Below are 18,808 nucleotides of genomic sequence, written 5' to 3' on the forward strand. Positions count from 1 at the left end.
CACATGTGATAATGTATGTCAATAGCAGAAAGACCTTAATTCTATTACCTAAATTATTGTTAAATTCAGAGACATGGGCAAAGTTTTGCTAAGTATTCAACAATTAAACTACATACCAGTAATTATGCAATGATACCTCTCCCTTTCTTGTGGTTATTCTTGCTCCAAATGACGAATTAACATTTTAAAAATCAGCACCGAGAATACCAGGAATGCAGACAGCATTACTGCATTTTAAGTAACCGTACCAGATATAGATATGGCAAACATTCAAAACCTATCAGCATTTTCCTTGCTGGTTTCTCCATTCTAGTGGCTCCTTGAAAGAGAAGGAAATCTTTTGAGGACTATTACACTACCTAAAACTTGAGATTCTTACACCACACAGTAGCTACAGCCTACCCTTTTGTACAGCCATAGACCTTTCTTCCTTAATTGCAACAGGTGTACTTATTCCAAAAACTGTGTTAAAGTGGGAAAGGGTATAGGATCAGTGATGGTGTTTCACATGAGAGTATTGGGGGAAAGAAGTTACATCTCAGTGATGTTTAGACTTCAAATAAGATGACAATCATTGTGAAACTTAAGGCACAGCAACTTTCAACCAGGGAATTTTGCCTTTTTAAATTTTATTTCAACATGACAAATAGAAATGTTTTGTGCTGTGATAACCCAAAATAAATGTTTCACGAGCTCTCTTCTGTGAGCTTTTCTGTCAGAGGTCACTTAGTTGTGGAATGTTTAGTCTGCTGCTCCATGAGAACTTGGTCAGAATATTTTCTTTCCAGCTACTGACATGAAAGGTCTAGATTGCCAAGCAAGAATTGCCTGATTTTTAAATTGAGGTTTAAAACATTCAACATAAATACTATGATAAAATTAAAATAGATACACATTTGTCATTCAGTGCAGTGAATATTTCTGAAATGAGTAGCTTTCTGACTGTGACTTCCTAAAGCAAAAAAAAGCCCAATTTTAAATATGGAAATAGTAATTTAAACATGGAGATACTAATGTTCATAGGTGGAACATGAATAAAAGCCAGGACCTCCAAGTTCTGTTCCTCACCCTGAAAACTCACTCAGTTTTGACTTAGATTTCCTCTCTGTATTCATTGATCTCAGTTGGGCATTTTGTGTTCTGTGCACCTGAAAGCACTAAGTATCCCATTCACCATAAAAGGTTGGTGAACAAGTATAACCCTCAAGACTGAAAGTTCTACTAAAGGTTCAGTTTCTTTGGTCTCAGGTTGCTTTGCCATGTGTGCAGGCTGATTTGTACCAAAACTTCTAGTAGAGAGAAGAAAAATAAAAAGAAAACTGGAGAGGAATAATGACAGTGGGTAATGGCATAAATAGGAAGGCCTCAGGGCAGCCTAAGACAGAAAGAATGAAGTTTAAAAATAAATGAAGGCCAACAAGCTGTTTGATAACATGGCCTCTGGCACATTATAATTTGAAAACCTTAGTGTTTCCTTTCAAATAATTCCCATCTCCAAACCTGGAAAAACAGTCTCTCTAGTGGCTCTATTTGCCCAGTAGCAGGAGCTAAGTCCAAATGTATGTGACAGTGAGAGCAAAGGCACAAAAAGCACATGAGAGCTACACATTTAATAAATCAACCTAGGCAAGATCCTAATCCAACTGGGCATCTCAGAGCAAAGATCCTTACCTTCCCTCTTGCCTCAGAGAGCCTTACAAAGGTTTCATGCATTTCCCCCTTTCTCCAGCCTGCTCAGACATGTTCTGTTCTGCCCAAGCTCTCACTCAGTTGTCTGTTGTGTGCCTATGGAACGTGCTTTATGGGGCTGTAACCTATCTCAGCTGAAATTACCAATCTCCTGATTCCAGGAGACCCATATCATAGCAGCAAAAGCATGCCTTCAGCCCATCCTGCTCAGGCCTGCCTACTCCTCCAAAACAATCTAATCTCTGGGTTTTATCTCCCAGAAAATATCAGTTGTACATAGTATTAAACACAGTATTTACTCTCATGGAGGCACTCCCAACAGGAAAGAGAGGCAAGCCCATAATTATCCCTCCAGTCTTCTCCAGACTTCCTAATGCAGCTTCCAAAAAGCACTTACTTTTAAGTCTTCACTTGAGTGACTTCTTGACTCTTCACTCAGAGTTTTTGGTGCAGTTCTCTTTTCCTTTTCTCATTAGGCAGAAATACTAGCACTAATTTGATTCTATATTAAGATGCCCAATCCATGATCATCCAAATGAGGCATGTGTCTACCCAAAGTTCCTGAGCAGTTCTAAGCCTCTCATACACCTGCTCTTTGGTGGCACCAACAGAAGAGCTTCCAGCACCCAGGCACCAGGCTTCCATCTTCATACTGCAAAGAAAATGTTTGTTTTGTAAGACACAGCATTTGATTTTTTAGGATCCCTGAACATTCCACTGCTCAAAATGTGTATCTGGAACTCTGATCCCATATTCAAAGTAGTTACTGCAGTAAACCTTTGCATTGGTCATTCAGAGCATGTGAGGGACTGCCCTGCAAGAGACAAACCCAAATCTCATAGTTCTGCCTTTCTAAGTGAAACTAGCACTAACATGAACTTAACTCTCTTCTAAAGTCTAACAAAGCGCACAACAAACTGCTCTGCACTAAGGAAGGAAAAATTATGAAAATTAAAGGTCAAACTGTCTTCTCAACTACAGCAACACAAGACCCTGACAAAGGCTCTCATTAGAGCTGCTTCAGTTTTACATTGAAGAACAGAGTGAACTTGTAAAAGTCTATTTTTAAATCCTCTCTTACTTAAATCATCAGATAAAAGACTGCTGGGAGTATTTTACAAATAAGCTGTTCAGTTCAGCACTTTTAGAAGCTTTGAGGTATGCAATCAGATTGTAAAAACTAATGAGAGACTGATGATAGTTCTCAGCTATTTTGACAACAACCTTAAAATCTTCCATGTGAAGTGATGAAATTCTGCTTTTAATTAGAAAATTAATAAATTAATTCTTGTGAACTACACAGAATTTTTGTGTAAACAAGCTCTCAGATTGCTTTAACAGTGTATCAGAAGTGCTGAAAAAACTGACTGCACTTCAAGACCATAAATGTGCTCAGACTTCTTGTTTTACTTGCAGTTGCAGGACTTTTAAAGTAGAATGATTATAGGTTTTGCAAGGTTTCTTGTGTCATTGAGATTCTAGGTACTAAGGAAACAAACCACAACTTTGCCGAGATTCCAGTGTATATAGCCAGACTGTGTAAGCTAACCAAACTCCCTTCAAATCCTGATGTATCAGACAGATTAGCAGAAGGATTACCATAAAGCAAACCCAACTCATTTCAGCAATTTGAATTTTCTAAGACTGGTGTAAATTAGCAAATTATTAAAATATAGGTTCAACTGTGAAATTAACACAGAGATTGATGCTACATCTCAGAATCTACTTATGTGGATTATGATGATACAGTGTCTGAATACAAAATAACCCAGGATCAGAACTGAGGATGTTCAGACAAAAATCTACATAAATTCAATATCCTCTGACTGTGGTATCTCCTTTTAGAGACCTCATCCACCTGTCTTACATGGCTGGCCCCATTCTTTCCTTGGCTGTCTCTGAGCAGCCAGCAGTTTCAGCTTGCTCTCTTGTGGCCAACATTAGAGCTACAATAGCCCTGGTGCTATTCCCCTCCAAGGACCTGTGTGAGAGGTTTTTCTAAAGCATGACGAGTTTCCTCAGAGTACAGTCACTCACAGCTGAGCCTCAGACTGGAACCCACAACTGATTGTGATGGCTGAACGTGTTCCCAGCATGAACAGACCTAAACCCACAACTGATTATGATGGCTGAACATGTTCCCAACATGAACAGACCTAAACCCACAACTGATTATGATGGCTGAGCATGTTTCCAAGTGTCAGCTGAGAGACACAGAATTGAGTGCCTGTGGATTTTCAGCCCACACAAAAACCAGGGAAGCTTTGAGGCTGCTAGGCCTCCAAGGCAGTATCAGTCCTACCCTGTGCCTCTCACAGCAGCAAAATCCTCTGACACAAATGTACTGCCAACATCACGAACAGAGGCCTTCAAGACTTGAGAGTGTTGTCACAAGGATGTCTCACCACTTCAGTGTGGTTTAACAGCAGCCTTTTGGAGCTTGAGCTTGGTTATTTAAAGGTTACTGTTTTGGCCATGAATTTGCAACAGGTCATGGCAACTTCAAAGACTTTCTGGCATCAGTAACTACTTCTGGTTTTTAGCAGTTTACATGACTTGTTGGGTAATTTGTGTTATTTTTTTAAATTTTTAAAGATGCTAGATATTGAAAAGGTGAGGGCTTTAAGAGACTGAAATACTCCTTGATGTTTTATCAACATTGTGTCAGGCATTATTAACATCCAGAAATAGTTTTATGCTAGTTAAAGAAAAATAGTTTAGAGCGCCAGAGGTGTTCTCAGATGCACAGACACAAGGAGAATGACCAGAGATGTGTCACTGAATGACATTTCCCACTTTGCTGTCAGCCAGATGAGCTCTAAGTGCCCTCCCCAGCTCTCAGGAATAACAGTGCAGGCACATTGCAACACCAGAACTGCAGCAGCCCTGAAAGGAGCGTGAATGGAGATGACACTGCCCTGCACAGGGAGTGAAAAGGTGCCAACCTTTCCCTTTGCTGAGCTGCAAACACAGCTGCTCTTATTGTGGGTATGACTGTAATTTCAGGAGTGATCTTGTCACAGGAATTCATTCATTTTTAAAAGGATCAAAAGCCCACTCTATATCAGTAGAAGAATGATCAATTTGTGGTAAGACCAGAAGTTAAAACCATTCCACCTTTTCTATTATGCCTCAAAACCATTATCATCACTCTTCTGAAACAATTACTAACACTGAGTGATGGGGTTTTGATAAACACTAACTGCATTTATTACTGAACATAAAAAGGATAATCAGTACAGAAATTATACTTTGACTACTGGGTTACTTGATCATCAACCTTTGTAACATATGAACAACAAATAAAACTTGGGCAGCAGAGGGTTGGGAGTTACTCAGATTAAACACATTACTCACCAGAACAACAGTGCCAAACTACAAAGCACACTGAGCAATAGTGCCAAAACTGATCTTTGTGACCCAGATATGTGTATTTCCTCTAGAAGTCAAGAGACAAGCCCCAGAACCACTCCAACCCCTGGGCAACAACTTCCCAACAGCTTCAGCTGCTTTGGGACTGCCAGACTCACAGCAGCACTGTGCTCTGCTGAGAAAAACAGATCAGCCCCTCAGCTGTCCCAGCACACAGCCCCACACCCAGCCATGGTGGGGCAAGGCTGGAGGCACAAGTGTGTGCTTAAAGTGGATGGAAGAGCAAGACTGACCTTTGAGGCAAGTGTAACCTCAGTTTCTCTCTCTGTTAAAAGCAAATAAGCACAGCTTTTGCAAGTAAGTGTATTGCCAAATATTCTTATAGCCAAATTGTCTTTCTTCATCCTTCTGCTAGGAGCCAAAATCCTTGCTCTTCCTCTACTGCTGCCAAAAATTTTGATCAACATCACAGACATTCTAACCAAGCTCATGGATACAACCAAGGATTAATCTTGGTCACAAACTCTAAGTATTATCAAAATATATAATATGTATGATTATGTGAGATTAAAGCAAAAAAACACTCCTACCTCTCTTACTAAACTTGCAAATATTTCAAATGGTTCATGAAGATTTTAACTATATTTGCACCGCAGTCAGTACCACAAGGACAACAAGTGGGATAGAAATTTCATAAAATCCTACAACTGAGCAATTGGTAGCAATTGGTCTGTAAGTTTGGATTACTCTTGAGTGTTTAAAAAGAAGGAAAGGGATAAAAATGAGACAATGGTGTATTTATAAGGACAGGTAGACATATGCATCACTGTGACATATCTATAGTAGAATGGAAGAGACAAAGAAATGTTAGGATCATCTTAGGTGGATGGTCTTAAACATTGATATTGTATAATAATAAAATCATAGAATCCTGGAATAGTTTGGGTTGGAAAGGACTATCTCATTTCAACCCCCTACCATGGGCAGGGTGTCTCAGAGCCCTGTGCAACCTGGCCTTGAGCACTTGCAAGGATGGAGCTGCCTCAGGTTCTCTGGGCAACCCATGGAGTGTCTCACATCCTCCGTGTAAGCAATTTCCATCAAGTATCTGATCTAAACCTGCCCTCTCTCAGTTTGAGTCCATTCCACTTTGTCCTGTCACTACATGCCCCTCTCCACCTTTCTTGTAGAAACATGTCCTAATGATGAACATAATGAAACATATGATCCTAATGTCTGTAAATAGTGTGTGATTCGTATCTCTTCTGGAATACCTTTAAGCAAACCGCTTAAAGGGGTTTGAGAGCCCGACAGCAGCCTGGGGTCACAGCACACCAAGCCGACACACTCCAAAGTTTCCAAGCCTCATTCCAAACATCTTCTCCACCTTGGGCCTGTCCCGATGCGCTCCGGGACACGGCTCCGGGAGCTCCGTCCCGCCCGGCACAGGCCGCCGCACTCCCGCCTTCCCCCAGCCGGGGGCGCGAGCCCCCTCACGATTCGCGCCGTCCGGCCCGCGCCGCCGCGCGTGCTCTGCCGCGCCTGCTGATTGGCGCTCGGTCAGGCGCGCGCTCGGCCGCGCCTGCTGATTGGTGGCGTTGTGCGCGGGCCCGCCTGCGCGCATGCGCTCTGGTGCGGCTGGTTCCGGTGTCTGTGTGTCGGAAGCGAGGCTGTCGCCGCTGCCCGGTGAGCGCGCCCGGTGCCCGCCGGGGTCATGTCGGGGCGGCCGCCGCGGCAGGAGGATGGGGAGGGCGCGGCGCTGCGCCACAAGGAGGAGCTGAGCCGAAGGGTGAGCGGAGGCGGTCCTGCGGGTCCTGTCGCCTGGGGTGCGAGCGGCGTGAGGTAGAGGAGGGCGGGGGCTGTCAGGGACCGGGGCTCCTGTACTCGGGGCTGCGCCCTCGGGCCCCGAGAGCGGCCTGCATTTAGCGAGCCCGTGTTGCCTCGCCGATAGCTCGCTTGCCAGATCGGTATTTTGGGTCTTACTGCTTGAAATGCCAAGTAAGACGCAGTGAGGTTTTTCTCACAGAAAATCGTGAGTTTCGAGAGACGTGCAATGGTCGAGTCTAACTCCTGCGCTGCACAGGACACCCCAAGAATCACCATGTGCCTGAGCACGTTATCCAAAAGCTATTTGAATTTAGGCTGGTGCTGTCACCACTTTCACTGGGGAGGGAGTTCAGTGCCCAGCCACCCTCTGGGTGAAGAACCTTTTCCTGGTATCCAATCTGAACGTCCCCTGACCCAGCTCCAAGCCGTTCCCTGTGGTACTGTCGCTGGTCACCAGGGAGAAGAGATCAGTGTCTGCCCCTCCACTTGCCCTCCTAAGGAACTTGAAGACTGCTATGAGGTCTCCCCTCCAAGTACCCTCACCTGCTTCTCACATGGCTTCCTTCTAGCCTAGTTCAGCTTTGTCTGCCCAAAATGTCCCAAGGGATTTCAGCCACAGAGGCTGGTGCTCCTTATTTATCCACTCTCTCTTCCCTGGTGGCCCACAGCTCTGTTCAGTATGCAATCTGTCAAGCCTGTGGAACTTTCACTCCAAAAAACCTCCTATCAACCTGCCAGTGTTCCAATAGGGCCTACAGGAAGCCAGAGAAGGGCTCTTTGTCAGGAGCTGTAGTGACAAGGAAGACAAGGAGCAATGTATACAAATTGAAAGAGGGCAAATTTGGGTTAGTTTTTGGCTTTTGCAACTGTCCTTCTGATTACTCTTCAGCGTTCACAGCTGTCATTGTAAAAGAAGATGGGAATATCTGCCACATCTGTCAGTGCACAGCAGAGTGGTAAATTCCACTAAGGAAGTTAATGTAAAAATCCAGAGCAATAGAAAGGCTCCCATTGCTAATACAATTTTCTAGAGTATCAGAGTATTTGGATTTTCATTAATTTCATTTTGAATCTGGAGCATACACTATGCAATATATAGTGTATTCTTGATATTATGCTATTTTTAAAAGTTATTTGATGTTGTATTAGTTGTGTACATGTTTTCTTCTAAGGGGGAAAAATGTGCTCTCTGATTCTAAATAGTTATAGGTACTCTGGCTTCCCAGAGGCTTTTGAAGGTAGGAGAAATACCAATGCATGCAGAATAGCCTGTTTCTAGAGAAATTAAGTATGTAATTTTTATACTTACTTTGTCTTCAGTGATTCAGCTAGACATGCATGTTGGTGTCTTAAAATATCAGTAGACATGCTCACCACTAGGATTATACTATGATGTCTTGTTTTTATCATTAAATTGAAATGCATCTTTTGCCTTTCAGATTAAAGAGCAGAAGGTTGTAGTCGATGAGCTTTCTAATTTGAAGAAGAACCGGGTAAGGGTTTTACAAATTTGCTTTTAACTATTTCATTTTAGCAGAAAAATAAATGTAATTTGTTGTAATCCAGATTTTAATAAACATGTGGTCTGCTGTGCTCAGAATAATTTGTCCTGCAAATTATTTGATTGTGTATACTTGGGCAGTGCTGGGGTTTTATATTTTATTTGAGTTATTTCATTCAGATGTTTGAGTTGATCACAAAGATTCGTGAGGTATTCTTACTTTTTCTGTGCATTTGCTTAAAATAGAACGTGATCCCTTGTGGATGAGGAAAAGAGAAATTCAGAATTGTCTTAGGTTGAGCATTAAATGCTTTTGATAGTACAGCATTAGAAAGCTGGTGTTCACAGGGCAGAACTTACCCCTTCACTTTTATATCAGGAGTGTCTCTTTGGACCCACACCAGCTTCTGCTGCAGTGTGGGTCCAGCATCTGCTGCTTTGACTTAATACAGTGTGGGTTTTGTTTTACAGAAAGTTTATAAGCAGCAACCCAATAGCAACATATTCTTCCTTGCAGACCGGACAGAAATGCTGTCTCAGTGCAAAAGTAAGTTTGCAGTGTAAAAGTATCTCAAATAGTTAATGTTTAAAAGCTGTATTTGTAGCTATTTCAAAGGTATGTTAAAATGAGAAAATTGCAGCTGTGTGTCCAGTACAGAGTAATAGGAGAATGGATAATAGAGGTGATGATGGAACAAACATTAGAAGAGTATAAATTTAGAAGTATGTATTTAATTTTCTGGAGTGAACAATTGCTGCTTCTCTTTGCTTTGATTTGGGTTAATAGCATTGCCATTTTTATTGTCAGTTCCCTTTTCCTACTACAAATGTTGAAGTCATACTGATTATATAAGAGTTGGCCATTCTCCTATTGCACTGTGGCTTTCTTTGGAAAAAAATCATCCTTGTATAACTAAAAAGGAATATGCTACAGCAAGCTTATATAGCTTGTTTTAGTAATGATGGAACACAAACATAGCTCTTTGCCTAAGTAGTGTTTTATGTTTTTCACTTTAATTGAACAAGTGGCTGGAATTATTAATGTTGTGGATATACACTGAAACATACCTATGCATAAACTTTCCTGTTTGTGAAACTGATTATTTGTGTAATTTTCTCTTACACAGACAAACTAGATGAATTAAAGAAGGCACATCAGGAGCTGGAAAATTCAGAAAAGGCTAAAATCAAGAAGTAGTTGATGTGAATTCCTCGTTGCAATGTGTGGTATTTGCTGTGTTGTTACCTTGTGCAGCCAGCGTGTGATTCATGATTTCCTCAGTGAGGACATCCTCTGCCATCTAAGACGAAGAGGACCAGACAGTAGCCAACAGTTGATAAAAACTGTGTCTGATCTCTCTTATCAATGTCTGTTTTCAGGCCACGTACTTCACTTGAGGGGCCTGGTGACTCCTCAGCCTCTGGAAGATGCCAATAACAATGTTTTTCTTTGGAATGGAGAAATTTTCAGTGGAGTCCATGTAGGAAATCTAGAGAATGACACTGAAGTAATATTTCATCATCTGGCTTCATGCAGCAGTGAAATGGACATTTTGTCACTCTTCTCATCACTTCAGGGTCCCTGGTCTTTTATTTATTATGAAGCACCCAGACACAGTTTATGGTTTGGCAGAGATTACTTTGGCCGTCGTAGTTTGCTTTGGCAATTCAGTAATGAGGTTAACAGCGCTCTCTGTCTCACATCTGTTAGTGGTTGTTCTGAATCAGGCAACCAATGGCAAGAAGTCCCAGCATGTGGAATTTTCAAAATTGATCTCAAAGCTTGTGCAGCAACTAAATCTTTGTCTTTAACATTGTTTCCATGGAAGTACAGCTGCAGAGAGAAAGCAGTAGAAGAAACACGCATTAATGTCCTTGACCAAGTGTCAAAAGACTTACCAAACCATGTACATCTCGTGCTGAATGAATCAAAGCTGTGTCTTAGAGCACCAGTTATCCCCTTAAATAAAACAGTTTCTAAAGCTTCAGGTGCATGTCCAAGCTCTAATTTTAGCAACATTAACTGTGTGGTTTCTGTAGAAACCCTTCAAGAACTTCTTGCAGAGGAACACAAGAAAAAATTAGCCTGTCAGTTTATTGATGTTTTAAATGAAGCAGTCAAGAGACGAGTCCTGTGTCTTTTTAGAGATCCAGATCAGATAACAAGAGAAGTTCCAAACATGTCTCCTAAGAGAGCACATATTGCAGTGCTCTTTTCTGGTGGCATTGATTCTATGGTTATTGCAGCCCTGGCTGATAAACATGTGCCTGTGGAAGAGCCAATTGATCTTCTTAATGTAGCTTTCATGATGAAAGAGCAAGCTAAGCACAGGGGTACCACTAAAAGACATACCAGCCATGAAGTACAGCTTGATTTGCTTTGTCCTCAAGAAAGCTGTCAAGATCCTGCTGCTGACTCTGGTACTCATTCATCTTGCTTTGATGTTCCTGACAGAATCACTGGTAGGGCAGGACTGAAGGAATTAAAAGCCATTAACCCTTCAAGAACCTGGAACTTCGTGGAAATTAATGTTACACTAGAGGAATTGAAAAAACTGAGAAAACAGCGTATTAATTACTTAATCTATCCACTGGATACAGTCTTGGATGACAGTATTGGCTGTGCAATTTGGTTTGCTTCCAGAGGAGAGGGCTTCATTAGTAACCAAGGAGAACTGAAACCATATAAAAGTCCTGCAAAGGTACTGTTTTGTTTTGTTTTCTGCCTAGTGTTTGACTTCTGAATGTAAAAACAGTTTTCTTGATTTAGAAATCAGCTGGGATTTTTGCTATTCATGAGGCTTCTGAAATTCAGTGTCAGAATGTACAATATTCTATAATTATAGTATTTGTGTAATTCTAGAGTTAAAAATCACATTCAGTTCTATTGTCATGTAATATGCATGGCTTTTCAGTGAACTTGGATATGCAATAATATCCAATGGAAACAAATAACCACCATCTATTATTTTTGATTCTGATTTCTCACTTCTCTGTTCCTGATGGTGTGTGTAGGTGAGAAGGTACTGTTTCATTTCAGCTGTTGACGGCACAGTAATGGGCCAGATGTAATAGTGGTTTTTTCCTTGATAAAACATTTTACTGTACTTACTGAGTAGTGTAAGTCATTTTTACTTTGTGTAACGTAGCTGGTAAATGAACAGTACTCTGGGTGTACATTCAGGTAACTACAATATATGACATTGACTTTGGCAATAATTTTTAAAGGCTGGTATTTAACAAATGCTGTTTATTATACTAGAAACTAAGAAAGACATTCTTCAAATATACTGCTGTATTTGTGATACATATGGCATTATTGTCACGGCTTTTTCCTTCCTCCACTAGCAATATTTGTGTGTACTTTAAGGTCTGATAATTTAAATTACCAATGACTGTACTGGGAATTGTTTTAGGCTTTGTAAATGTGTAAGGCACAGCCCATTCTGATAAGTAATACTTTTAAAAGATGAGTATTAAAATTTTTCTCCTTAAAATGTAGTTAAACCTTTAAGGTCTGTTACAAATTAACTTGCATAGATACTAAGATTTCTTCTAATTCCTCAGGTTGTGCTTACAGGAATTGGAGCAGATGAGCAGCTTGCTGGGTACTCTCGACATCGTGTTTGCTTCACCAAAGATGGCTTAGAGGGTCTTAATAAAGAACTTGAAATGGAGTTAGGGCGCATTTCTTCTCGAAATCTTGGTAGAGATGACAGGATCATTGGTGATCACGGAAAAGAAGCCAGGTATTACTGTTTTAACACGGAGCAAAACTGGTTTTGCTGGTTAGATGCAGTTTTTATCACCCCTAACAAAATCTTAATTGAAACTTCTGTGTGTTTTATTGTCTCTAGTTCAGCTGCAGTTTTGTTAATGTGTACTGTGTTGTGCAGTTTTTGGTTTTGTTTTTTTAAAAATGGTCTGTAGTATATTGTGGAAGAGTTTACTTAAGGAAATTTAGCAACTTGATTTCCATCTAGAAGTTTTAAGAAGGATGTTGAAATAGGGAAATTCTAGCTGGTTTTATAATTCTAAGCTAAACAGTCTTTTGCACAACTTTGAAGTGTTCTGATGTGGACCTTCTGGGATTGTCTCTGGAGAAAGACAGTGTAACAGGAGCTGTGTATTCCTATCCCTGCAGTAAAGCATAGTCACTATCTACCACATTTCCTGGCTGTTAAGTCTGAAGAGTTGAAGAATCATTTTATTTGTGCCTACTTCTCCATGCTACCATCAACTTGAAAAGAATTCCTTAGGTCTTGTCCAGGAGCAGAGGCCACTCAGGTGCATGAAAGGTTTTCTCATGTGATCTTTGTGCCACTATTTTTCCAAGTCTTAGTTCCACATTTTCAGTTCAGCATGAGAACAGTTGCAGTGGTGGATGTGCAGTGCTCTTAACCATGCAGATGAGTAGGTATGAATGCCTGAAATTCAGAATGATACCAGCATTTGTTGTATGAATCTTTTTGTTTCACAGTTACAGTGTAGTTTCACAAGGTCTTTGCATGTGGTAAAGGGGAAAACCAAGATTATTCCTATAGAATTTTTAAAGGATCTTTACCCATGTAAATCTCTCTTTCAGGTTTCCTTTTCTTGATGAAGATGTTGTCTCATTCCTCAATTCTCTGCCTGTCTCAGAAAAAGCTGATTTGACTTTACCTCGAGGAATTGGCGAGAAACTGATTCTGCGCCTTGCAGCCAAGGAGCTGGGCCTGACAGCCTCAACTGTTCTGCCAAAAAGGGCAGTACAGTTTGGATCTCGGATTGCAAAACTAGAGAGCAACAGTGAAAAAGCATCTGACACATGCAGCAGGCTGAAGTTACTTTCAGTAGATGAATTATAGAGCTGTATCTGGAGATGTTGCATTTATTCTATACACAAAGTCAGTAAATCAAGTTTTCTTAGAATGTTTGGTCTGGGTTTTTTTAAACACTTGGGCATAATTATTAATAATCAGAGTTGTACATGTGTATGTGAACGAGGAACTCACTATGAATGCATCCTGTGCTTTTTTTTTGTTTAATACTGAGATGCTGGGTTTTGTTTTAATATTGAATGCTTAGTTTGTAGCAACTGGAATTACTTCGGTGATAGCAACACAGCATTTGTTTTTCTGACAGATGATTTTCAACACTTGTAATCCAAGTATTGTCCCTAAACATAACAGCATTGAAACACTTTTCACTGAGCAATTTATAGTTGCAATTACTTTTATTAAGTACTTTTTAAGATGCCAACCATCGTATCTCTTTTAATTTTGGCACCTTGATGGAATCTTCTTCAACTCTTTTTGAAATATCAATTCCCAGGGGAGCTCTAGAAAACAAAATTATGTATTTGTTAAAAATTAACATTGTCATTGCCATATCACACAGATGTACAGCTTCACAGACCTCTTTTTACAATTAGCAGGAGAGTCAAATTATTTCAGTATATTCCCTGCACTTGTAAGACTGAGACCATTAAAATGGTCTGTACCTGGAAATATTTTTACAATGAGGAAATATTTGTGTTTGTAGCTATTCCAAACTCTAGAAATACAGTTGTGATTTCAAAGCCATCTTCTGGGTCTGTTATTGTATTTAGATTCTGATTTTAGTTGATAATTCATTTTATGTCCTGCCGATGAATGCAAAACACTAGAGATTCACAGGTAACTCCTATGATAATCTTAAATAATTCATTGTCTACAGCAAGTAAAACTTAGTTTTTTATTCACTCAAATATATACAGCAAATTATTTTTGAAGTAGAGTATTTTATAATTTTTCATCTGAAAACTGTAATACAACTTTTTTTTGTATTGAGACCATCCAGGTCTGTTTTTCTGAAAAGGGAAAAAGAAATGAAAAACATCCCAACTTTAAGACCAGCTGGTACTTTTGAGATATCCACATTTTGTTTGGCCTTAAGCCTAACATCTAGACAACCATGGTAAGAAAACACATAGAACTCTTACGATGTATGGTAAATTAAGTTTCTGAGCCAAAACGAACATAAATAAATATCAGCCATGATCATTTGTATTTAAAACTGCCTTGGAAGGCATCTTTTAAAATTTCTATGTGCTGCAGAGAGACTCCTCAGCAGTTTGTGCCTCTTTTTCATGTGACCTGTTCCCCTTTCCAGCCCGCAGTGAGGACAGAGCCTGGGATGAGCAGTCACTTACCTTGGCTCATAGCGGACGCCAGCTGTGCTGTGAAGGACCCCCAGCCCTGCACGTAACCTTTCAATGCCATTCCTGAGCAACAAAGCAATTACAGAAAAATGTAATCACAACTCTGCATACAAGCACATCATTCAGTCAGCACACAAAGCTTCTTGACTCTCATGTCAACTTTGCATGTGCTCCTGTATTATGTGTTAAAAAAAACAACTCTTACCATGCAATCATAACACCATTATCAGTGCAGAGTCTTGGAGGAGGACATAGTAAAGCAAAATCCTTTGCATCTGCCAGATTCTGTAGGACTTTTCTGATATACTGATTACTTGCAACTCCTCCAGATACAACCTGACAGCATTTCAGAAAGAAAAAAGGCATTAATTCAAAAGTACTTATGGGTCACACACAATTAGTATCACGTTTAGAAAAGGGTTATCAGTTGAAGTTCTAAAGACAGCAATAAATGCTGCATTTAAGATTAAAACATACCAGAAAAGAGTATGCTAAGTTTGCTTATTATGCAAAAAGACATTCCCAAAGCACATCAGTCTAATGGAAGGTGTCCTTGCCCCTGGCAGGAGGATTAGAAGTGGATGATCTTTAAGGTCCTTTCCAAGCTAAACCAATCTGTGGTTCTACTGTAACTAGAACAGCCATCAAGTATTGGGCAGCAAGAGGGCAAGTTGTTATAGGAGGTTAGATTAGATTAGATTAGATTAGATGGTAAGAAAATCTCTATCTTAAAGCCCAGCTAAATATTTATATGACTGTTACTTCAATATTGTTGGTATTTTAACAATATAATACATACTGAGATCTTCCTCATATGTCAAAGGTGGAAAGTACAACAAGGCATCTGCATCTTCAAATGATGTTATAGAGTCAGATATAAAAAGGAAAAAAAAAAAGGTATACCCACCAAAGTGGCATTTTTTGATGGCAATATGCTGTTTTTGATGCAGAAGAGCATGGCTCGATACGTCCTCTGGATAATATGAACAGCCACTGCGTGCTGTACGGCAGCAGCAACATCCTTAACACAGGACAGGATCTCACCTTCCTGAATACCTATAAAAGTGTATCGTCAAAGGGGGCTCCTGAGTGTAGGTCATCAAAAGCTCAGTTTGTGTCTGAGTGCCTAAAAATACCTTCTTCTTTTTCTTTCTGTACAATGGCATTATTGATAACGTTTTGAAGGCCGGAGAAAGAGAAGTCGCAGTTCCGATACTGCTGCATGGGCAGTCGGAAGGTGAGCAGTTCCTGGTCCCCAGTCTGAGCCAAGTGCTCTATGGCCTTCCCCCCAGCCATGCTGTGGCACTCTGGGTGCTTTCTCAGAGACAGCCTCCGTGCCACCTAAGGAGATGACAAACAGCAGACTTAGAATCAGTTCCTCCCTGGAATGGCATCACTGTACTGCTGTCCATGGAGTAAAATGTGACACCAAAACATCCAATCCAATGGGAAATTACAAACAGGGCATGGTAAGGCTATCATGGCTGATAACACCAGCCCAGCAGGATTTTTTTTTTCTTGGAGTATTTAGAAATGCAATTCTAGGACAATCTGGGCAAACATGAGGATCAACAAATTTTGCAGAAAATAATTAATGACTCCATTTTTAAGCTATAGGAAACACACACAGACTGCCATACTGTATTACCAGATACACAAGAATAAAGTTGGTTTCAGCTTCTGAAAATCCCCTTTCTGATGCCATGCACTTCCCCAGTTTTTTAATAAATATGCACAAATAGTGTTTAAAAACAGTGCTGAGAACAAAATCAAAAATGACCAATTTTACTGACTGTACTCGGGGACCCAGAAAACTTAAGATTGTGAATGCCAAACCATGCTTTTCAAACTCTAAAAACTAAAAATAGTAAGAAATGCTTTAACATGCATTGTTTTAAACCTGACAGCAAAATAATACCTCTATAAAATACCTCTATAAATCTTCTCTAATTAATAGCACTTCTTTGTATAATCAGTGTCAATGAAACATCCAACACCAGTTTTGGTTATGTTGCCTATTTGCTAACATATAATTAATGTACATATGTTACGACTGATACTTTGTGTACATTTTTAAGTCTTTCATATCTTAAATCTATGGCATTTCAAAATAGAAAAAAAGTTACATAAAACTTGTATTGCATTGAATTGCTGTCCTCAGGCTGATGATATTACTACCATTATGTAGTATAAAAGCAATAAAGAGAGAACAACTAAGGAAAGGTAAGGAAAGGAGATATTACCTTATCCAGCATGTCACCTGGAGCGATGTCGATGGACTGTCCAAGCAGGAGGAAATCTGAAACTCCTTGTGCTACTGCCAAGAGACAGTGGCCTCCAGAGATGAGGAGAACTAAGAAGGGAAATTCCAGGTGATGTGTGAGCCTGATGGTGAGTGCGTGAGCCTCCATGTGATGGATGGGGATGAAGGGTTTCTGGTGCCTGCTGACCAGGCCCCGGCTGTACTGCAGCCCCACGCCCAGGCTCAGAGCGAGCCCAGGTTTCACTGTGGTGGCCACGGCCGCAAGCTCGGCCACAGAAACGCCGCTGGCACAAAGGGCCTCTTGAACCACTCTGTCGATGTTTTCTCTGTGAAGCTGCTGTGCCACCACGGGAATTATTCCTCCTGACCTAGTAAAACCAAGGAATTGCAATGCATTGGTGGTTTATAGCAGAGAGAATGCCATAAAAATAGTTTTCGGGCACCTCTTAACCTTGTCATATCCTGCCTGTTTCTTTAGTACATTCTCAAATGCCTTGTTTAGTGTCAAGGGCACTGAAGGGAGCGTAATTATCAGTGGAAGGCCAGAAAAGGATCTAACTTGACCTTTTCTGGTACAGATGCTTTTTAAATGTATCTCAACACTGTTCCAAAACTATGTAACTTAATATTCACAACCCCTCATTTGTCAGCTCCTGTTCTTAACGACCAATTCTTATATTTGATTAATTTTCCCTTTAAAAAGGGAAAATTAAAATCGCTGATTTTAACAGTAGCAATGTTTTCATCTTTTATTCAAGCTAGAGAAGTAATCTGTCTCTCTTTGAAAGAAAACACTGGAGGAAACTTGTTAAATTCATGGCATTTATTTCCTCCCCCTTAATATTATCTCAGGCAGTATGTGTTGAGGCCAGAGTGATACAGCTTCACACCTACCCACTACTTACTGAGTTTTATGGGACACGGAAGACTTACATATAGATGATATTATAAGTAACAAAACCAGTAAAATCGTTATTAAGCAGAAGCCTTGAGAGAAGCCTGTTCTTACTGTAAATGAACTTCCTTCTGACAGTGCAGTGCTTCTCCCAGAACACAGCCAGCTTCATCCACCACAGCAGCACCGGTGTCGTCACAGCTCGTCTCTATTCCCAAAACCAGCCTGTGAAAACGCTGCTTCCCAGAGTGAGCAGAGCTGGTCCTTAGCCACGCAGCTCGGCCGTGCTTCACCGACCGCAAAACGCTTTTGGCAATGTTGTTCATTGTTTATAATCTACCTGGCGGTTATGTCTAGAAGAGAACTGTACAGTTTATTATTAGTAGAGGGTTTTCAAGCACGTGTTCTGCTCTGTATTTCCGAAGAGCTTTTAAAGTCACAGAGTGGCCACACGCAACATTTAAGACCCTAAGAATAAATAGCTGGGCGGTAACGTCTTGTTTTACCTGAATTACGTGTGAAGAGAGTTCCTCACTACGCTTGGTGACGGTGCCTCTTGCAGCCCTACGGCGGTCGCAGCCCTAGGGGAGGTCACAGCCGGCCCGCGGCCGGCAGCAGGAGCGCTGCCGTGCGGGCAGCACAGGGCACGTCCGGCCGCTCTGCCGGCTCACGGGCTCGGCTCCACCTCCGCGGCTCCCCCGGCCAGGGGGAGCGGCGGCCGGAATCCCCCGCCCTCCCCGAGTCGCGGCGCACTCGCGTCCTCCTCCCCGTGTCGCGATCTGTCGCCACCCCCTCCCGGGCCGGCTCCGCCCCGCCGGGAACGCGGGCGGTGCTCCGGGCCGGCGCAGCCGCCGTGCGGAGAGCGGCGACTCCCCCGCAATCCTCTGCAAGCCGCGGGCTTTGGCCAGCCGCCCCCAGGCACCCCGGCCCCGGGACATCAAATTCGGGCCGAGTATTGCAGTCCCTGCCCCTCGGCAGCGACTGTCAAATGTAGCACGGCCTTGTGATGGCTATTATTTAAAAATCAGCCAGTTACCGCTTTCTGTGCAAGCAACAGGCAGAACTAATTACTTCCAATTG

The 18,808-nt window shown here is 41.3% G+C and overlaps 3 protein-coding genes across 3 annotated transcripts; 2 read left to right on the plus strand and 1 right to left on the minus strand.

Annotated features, from left to right (window-relative positions):
* The first annotated feature begins 6,709 nt into the window (after positions 1-6,709).
* Positions 6,710-9,614, plus strand: ASDURF (ASNSD1 upstream open reading frame). The gene is made up of 4 exons (XM_036386637.2): positions 6,710-6,850; positions 8,328-8,381; positions 8,861-8,936; positions 9,517-9,614. The coding sequence occupies exons 1-4, from the start codon at positions 6,776-6,778 to the stop codon at positions 9,585-9,587; spliced, it is 276 nt and encodes a 91-aa protein (XP_036242530.1). The 5' UTR covers positions 6,710-6,775; the 3' UTR covers positions 9,588-9,614.
* Positions 9,610-13,953, plus strand: ASNSD1 (asparagine synthetase domain containing 1). Its single transcript, XM_036386635.2, has 3 exons — positions 9,610-11,091; positions 11,957-12,138; positions 12,975-13,953. Exons 1-3 carry the CDS (start codon positions 9,610-9,612, stop codon positions 13,234-13,236), a joined length of 1,926 nt encoding a protein of 641 aa, XP_036242528.1. The 3' UTR covers positions 13,237-13,953.
* OSGEPL1 (O-sialoglycoprotein endopeptidase like 1) lies at positions 13,586-18,483 on the minus strand. The gene is made up of 8 exons (XM_036386636.2): positions 18,235-18,483; positions 17,843-18,092; positions 16,814-17,201; positions 15,707-15,911; positions 15,478-15,626; positions 14,776-14,906; positions 14,562-14,633; positions 13,586-13,709 (listed from the first exon to the last, which is right to left on the minus strand). Exons 2-8 carry the CDS (start codon positions 18,052-18,054, stop codon positions 13,619-13,621), a joined length of 1,248 nt encoding a protein of 415 aa, XP_036242529.1. The 5' UTR covers positions 18,055-18,092; positions 18,235-18,483; the 3' UTR covers positions 13,586-13,618.
* Between the last annotated feature and the right edge of the window lie 325 nt (positions 18,484-18,808).

The sequence above is a fragment of the Molothrus ater genome, chromosome 7 (genome assembly GCF_012460135.2).
Source record: "Molothrus ater isolate BHLD 08-10-18 breed brown headed cowbird chromosome 7, BPBGC_Mater_1.1, whole genome shotgun sequence".
NCBI classification, from domain to species: domain Eukaryota; kingdom Metazoa; phylum Chordata; class Aves; order Passeriformes; family Icteridae; genus Molothrus; species Molothrus ater.

What these genes read in the sequence shown, in the direction of transcription:
- OSGEPL1 (XM_036386636.2), bottom strand. Translation starts at nt 18,054, where the DNA reads ATGAACAACATTGCCAAAAGCGTTTTGCGGTCGGTGAAGCACGGCCGA. An exon ending in CAGGTGACATGCTGGATAAG is followed by an intron (nt 15,912 to 16,813) that starts GTAATATCTCCT and finishes TCATCTCCTTAG; the next exon opens with GTGGCACGGAGGCTGTCTCT. An exon ending in GGCGTCCGCTATGAGCCAAG is followed by an intron (nt 13,710 to 14,561) that starts GTAAGTGACTGC and finishes TTTGTTTTCTAG; the next exon opens with AGCTCCCCTGGGAATTGATA.
- ASNSD1 (XM_036386635.2), top strand. Translation starts at nt 9,610, where the DNA reads ATGTGTGGTATTTGCTGTGTTGTTACCTTGTGCAGCCAGCGTGTGATT. An exon ending in CATATAAAAGTCCTGCAAAG is followed by an intron (nt 11,092 to 11,956) that starts GTACTGTTTTGT and finishes CTAATTCCTCAG; the next exon opens with GTTGTGCTTACAGGAATTGG. An exon ending in GATCACGGAAAAGAAGCCAG is followed by an intron (nt 12,139 to 12,974) that starts GTATTACTGTTT and finishes TCTCTCTTTCAG; the next exon opens with GTTTCCTTTTCTTGATGAAG.
- ASDURF (XM_036386637.2), top strand. Translation starts at nt 6,776, where the DNA reads ATGTCGGGGCGGCCGCCGCGGCAGGAGGATGGGGAGGGCGCGGCGCTG. An exon ending in CTAATTTGAAGAAGAACCGG is followed by an intron (nt 8,382 to 8,860) that starts GTAAGGGTTTTA and finishes TTTGTTTTACAG; the next exon opens with AAAGTTTATAAGCAGCAACC. An exon ending in AATGCTGTCTCAGTGCAAAA is followed by an intron (nt 8,937 to 9,516) that starts GTAAGTTTGCAG and finishes TCTCTTACACAG; the next exon opens with ACAAACTAGATGAATTAAAG.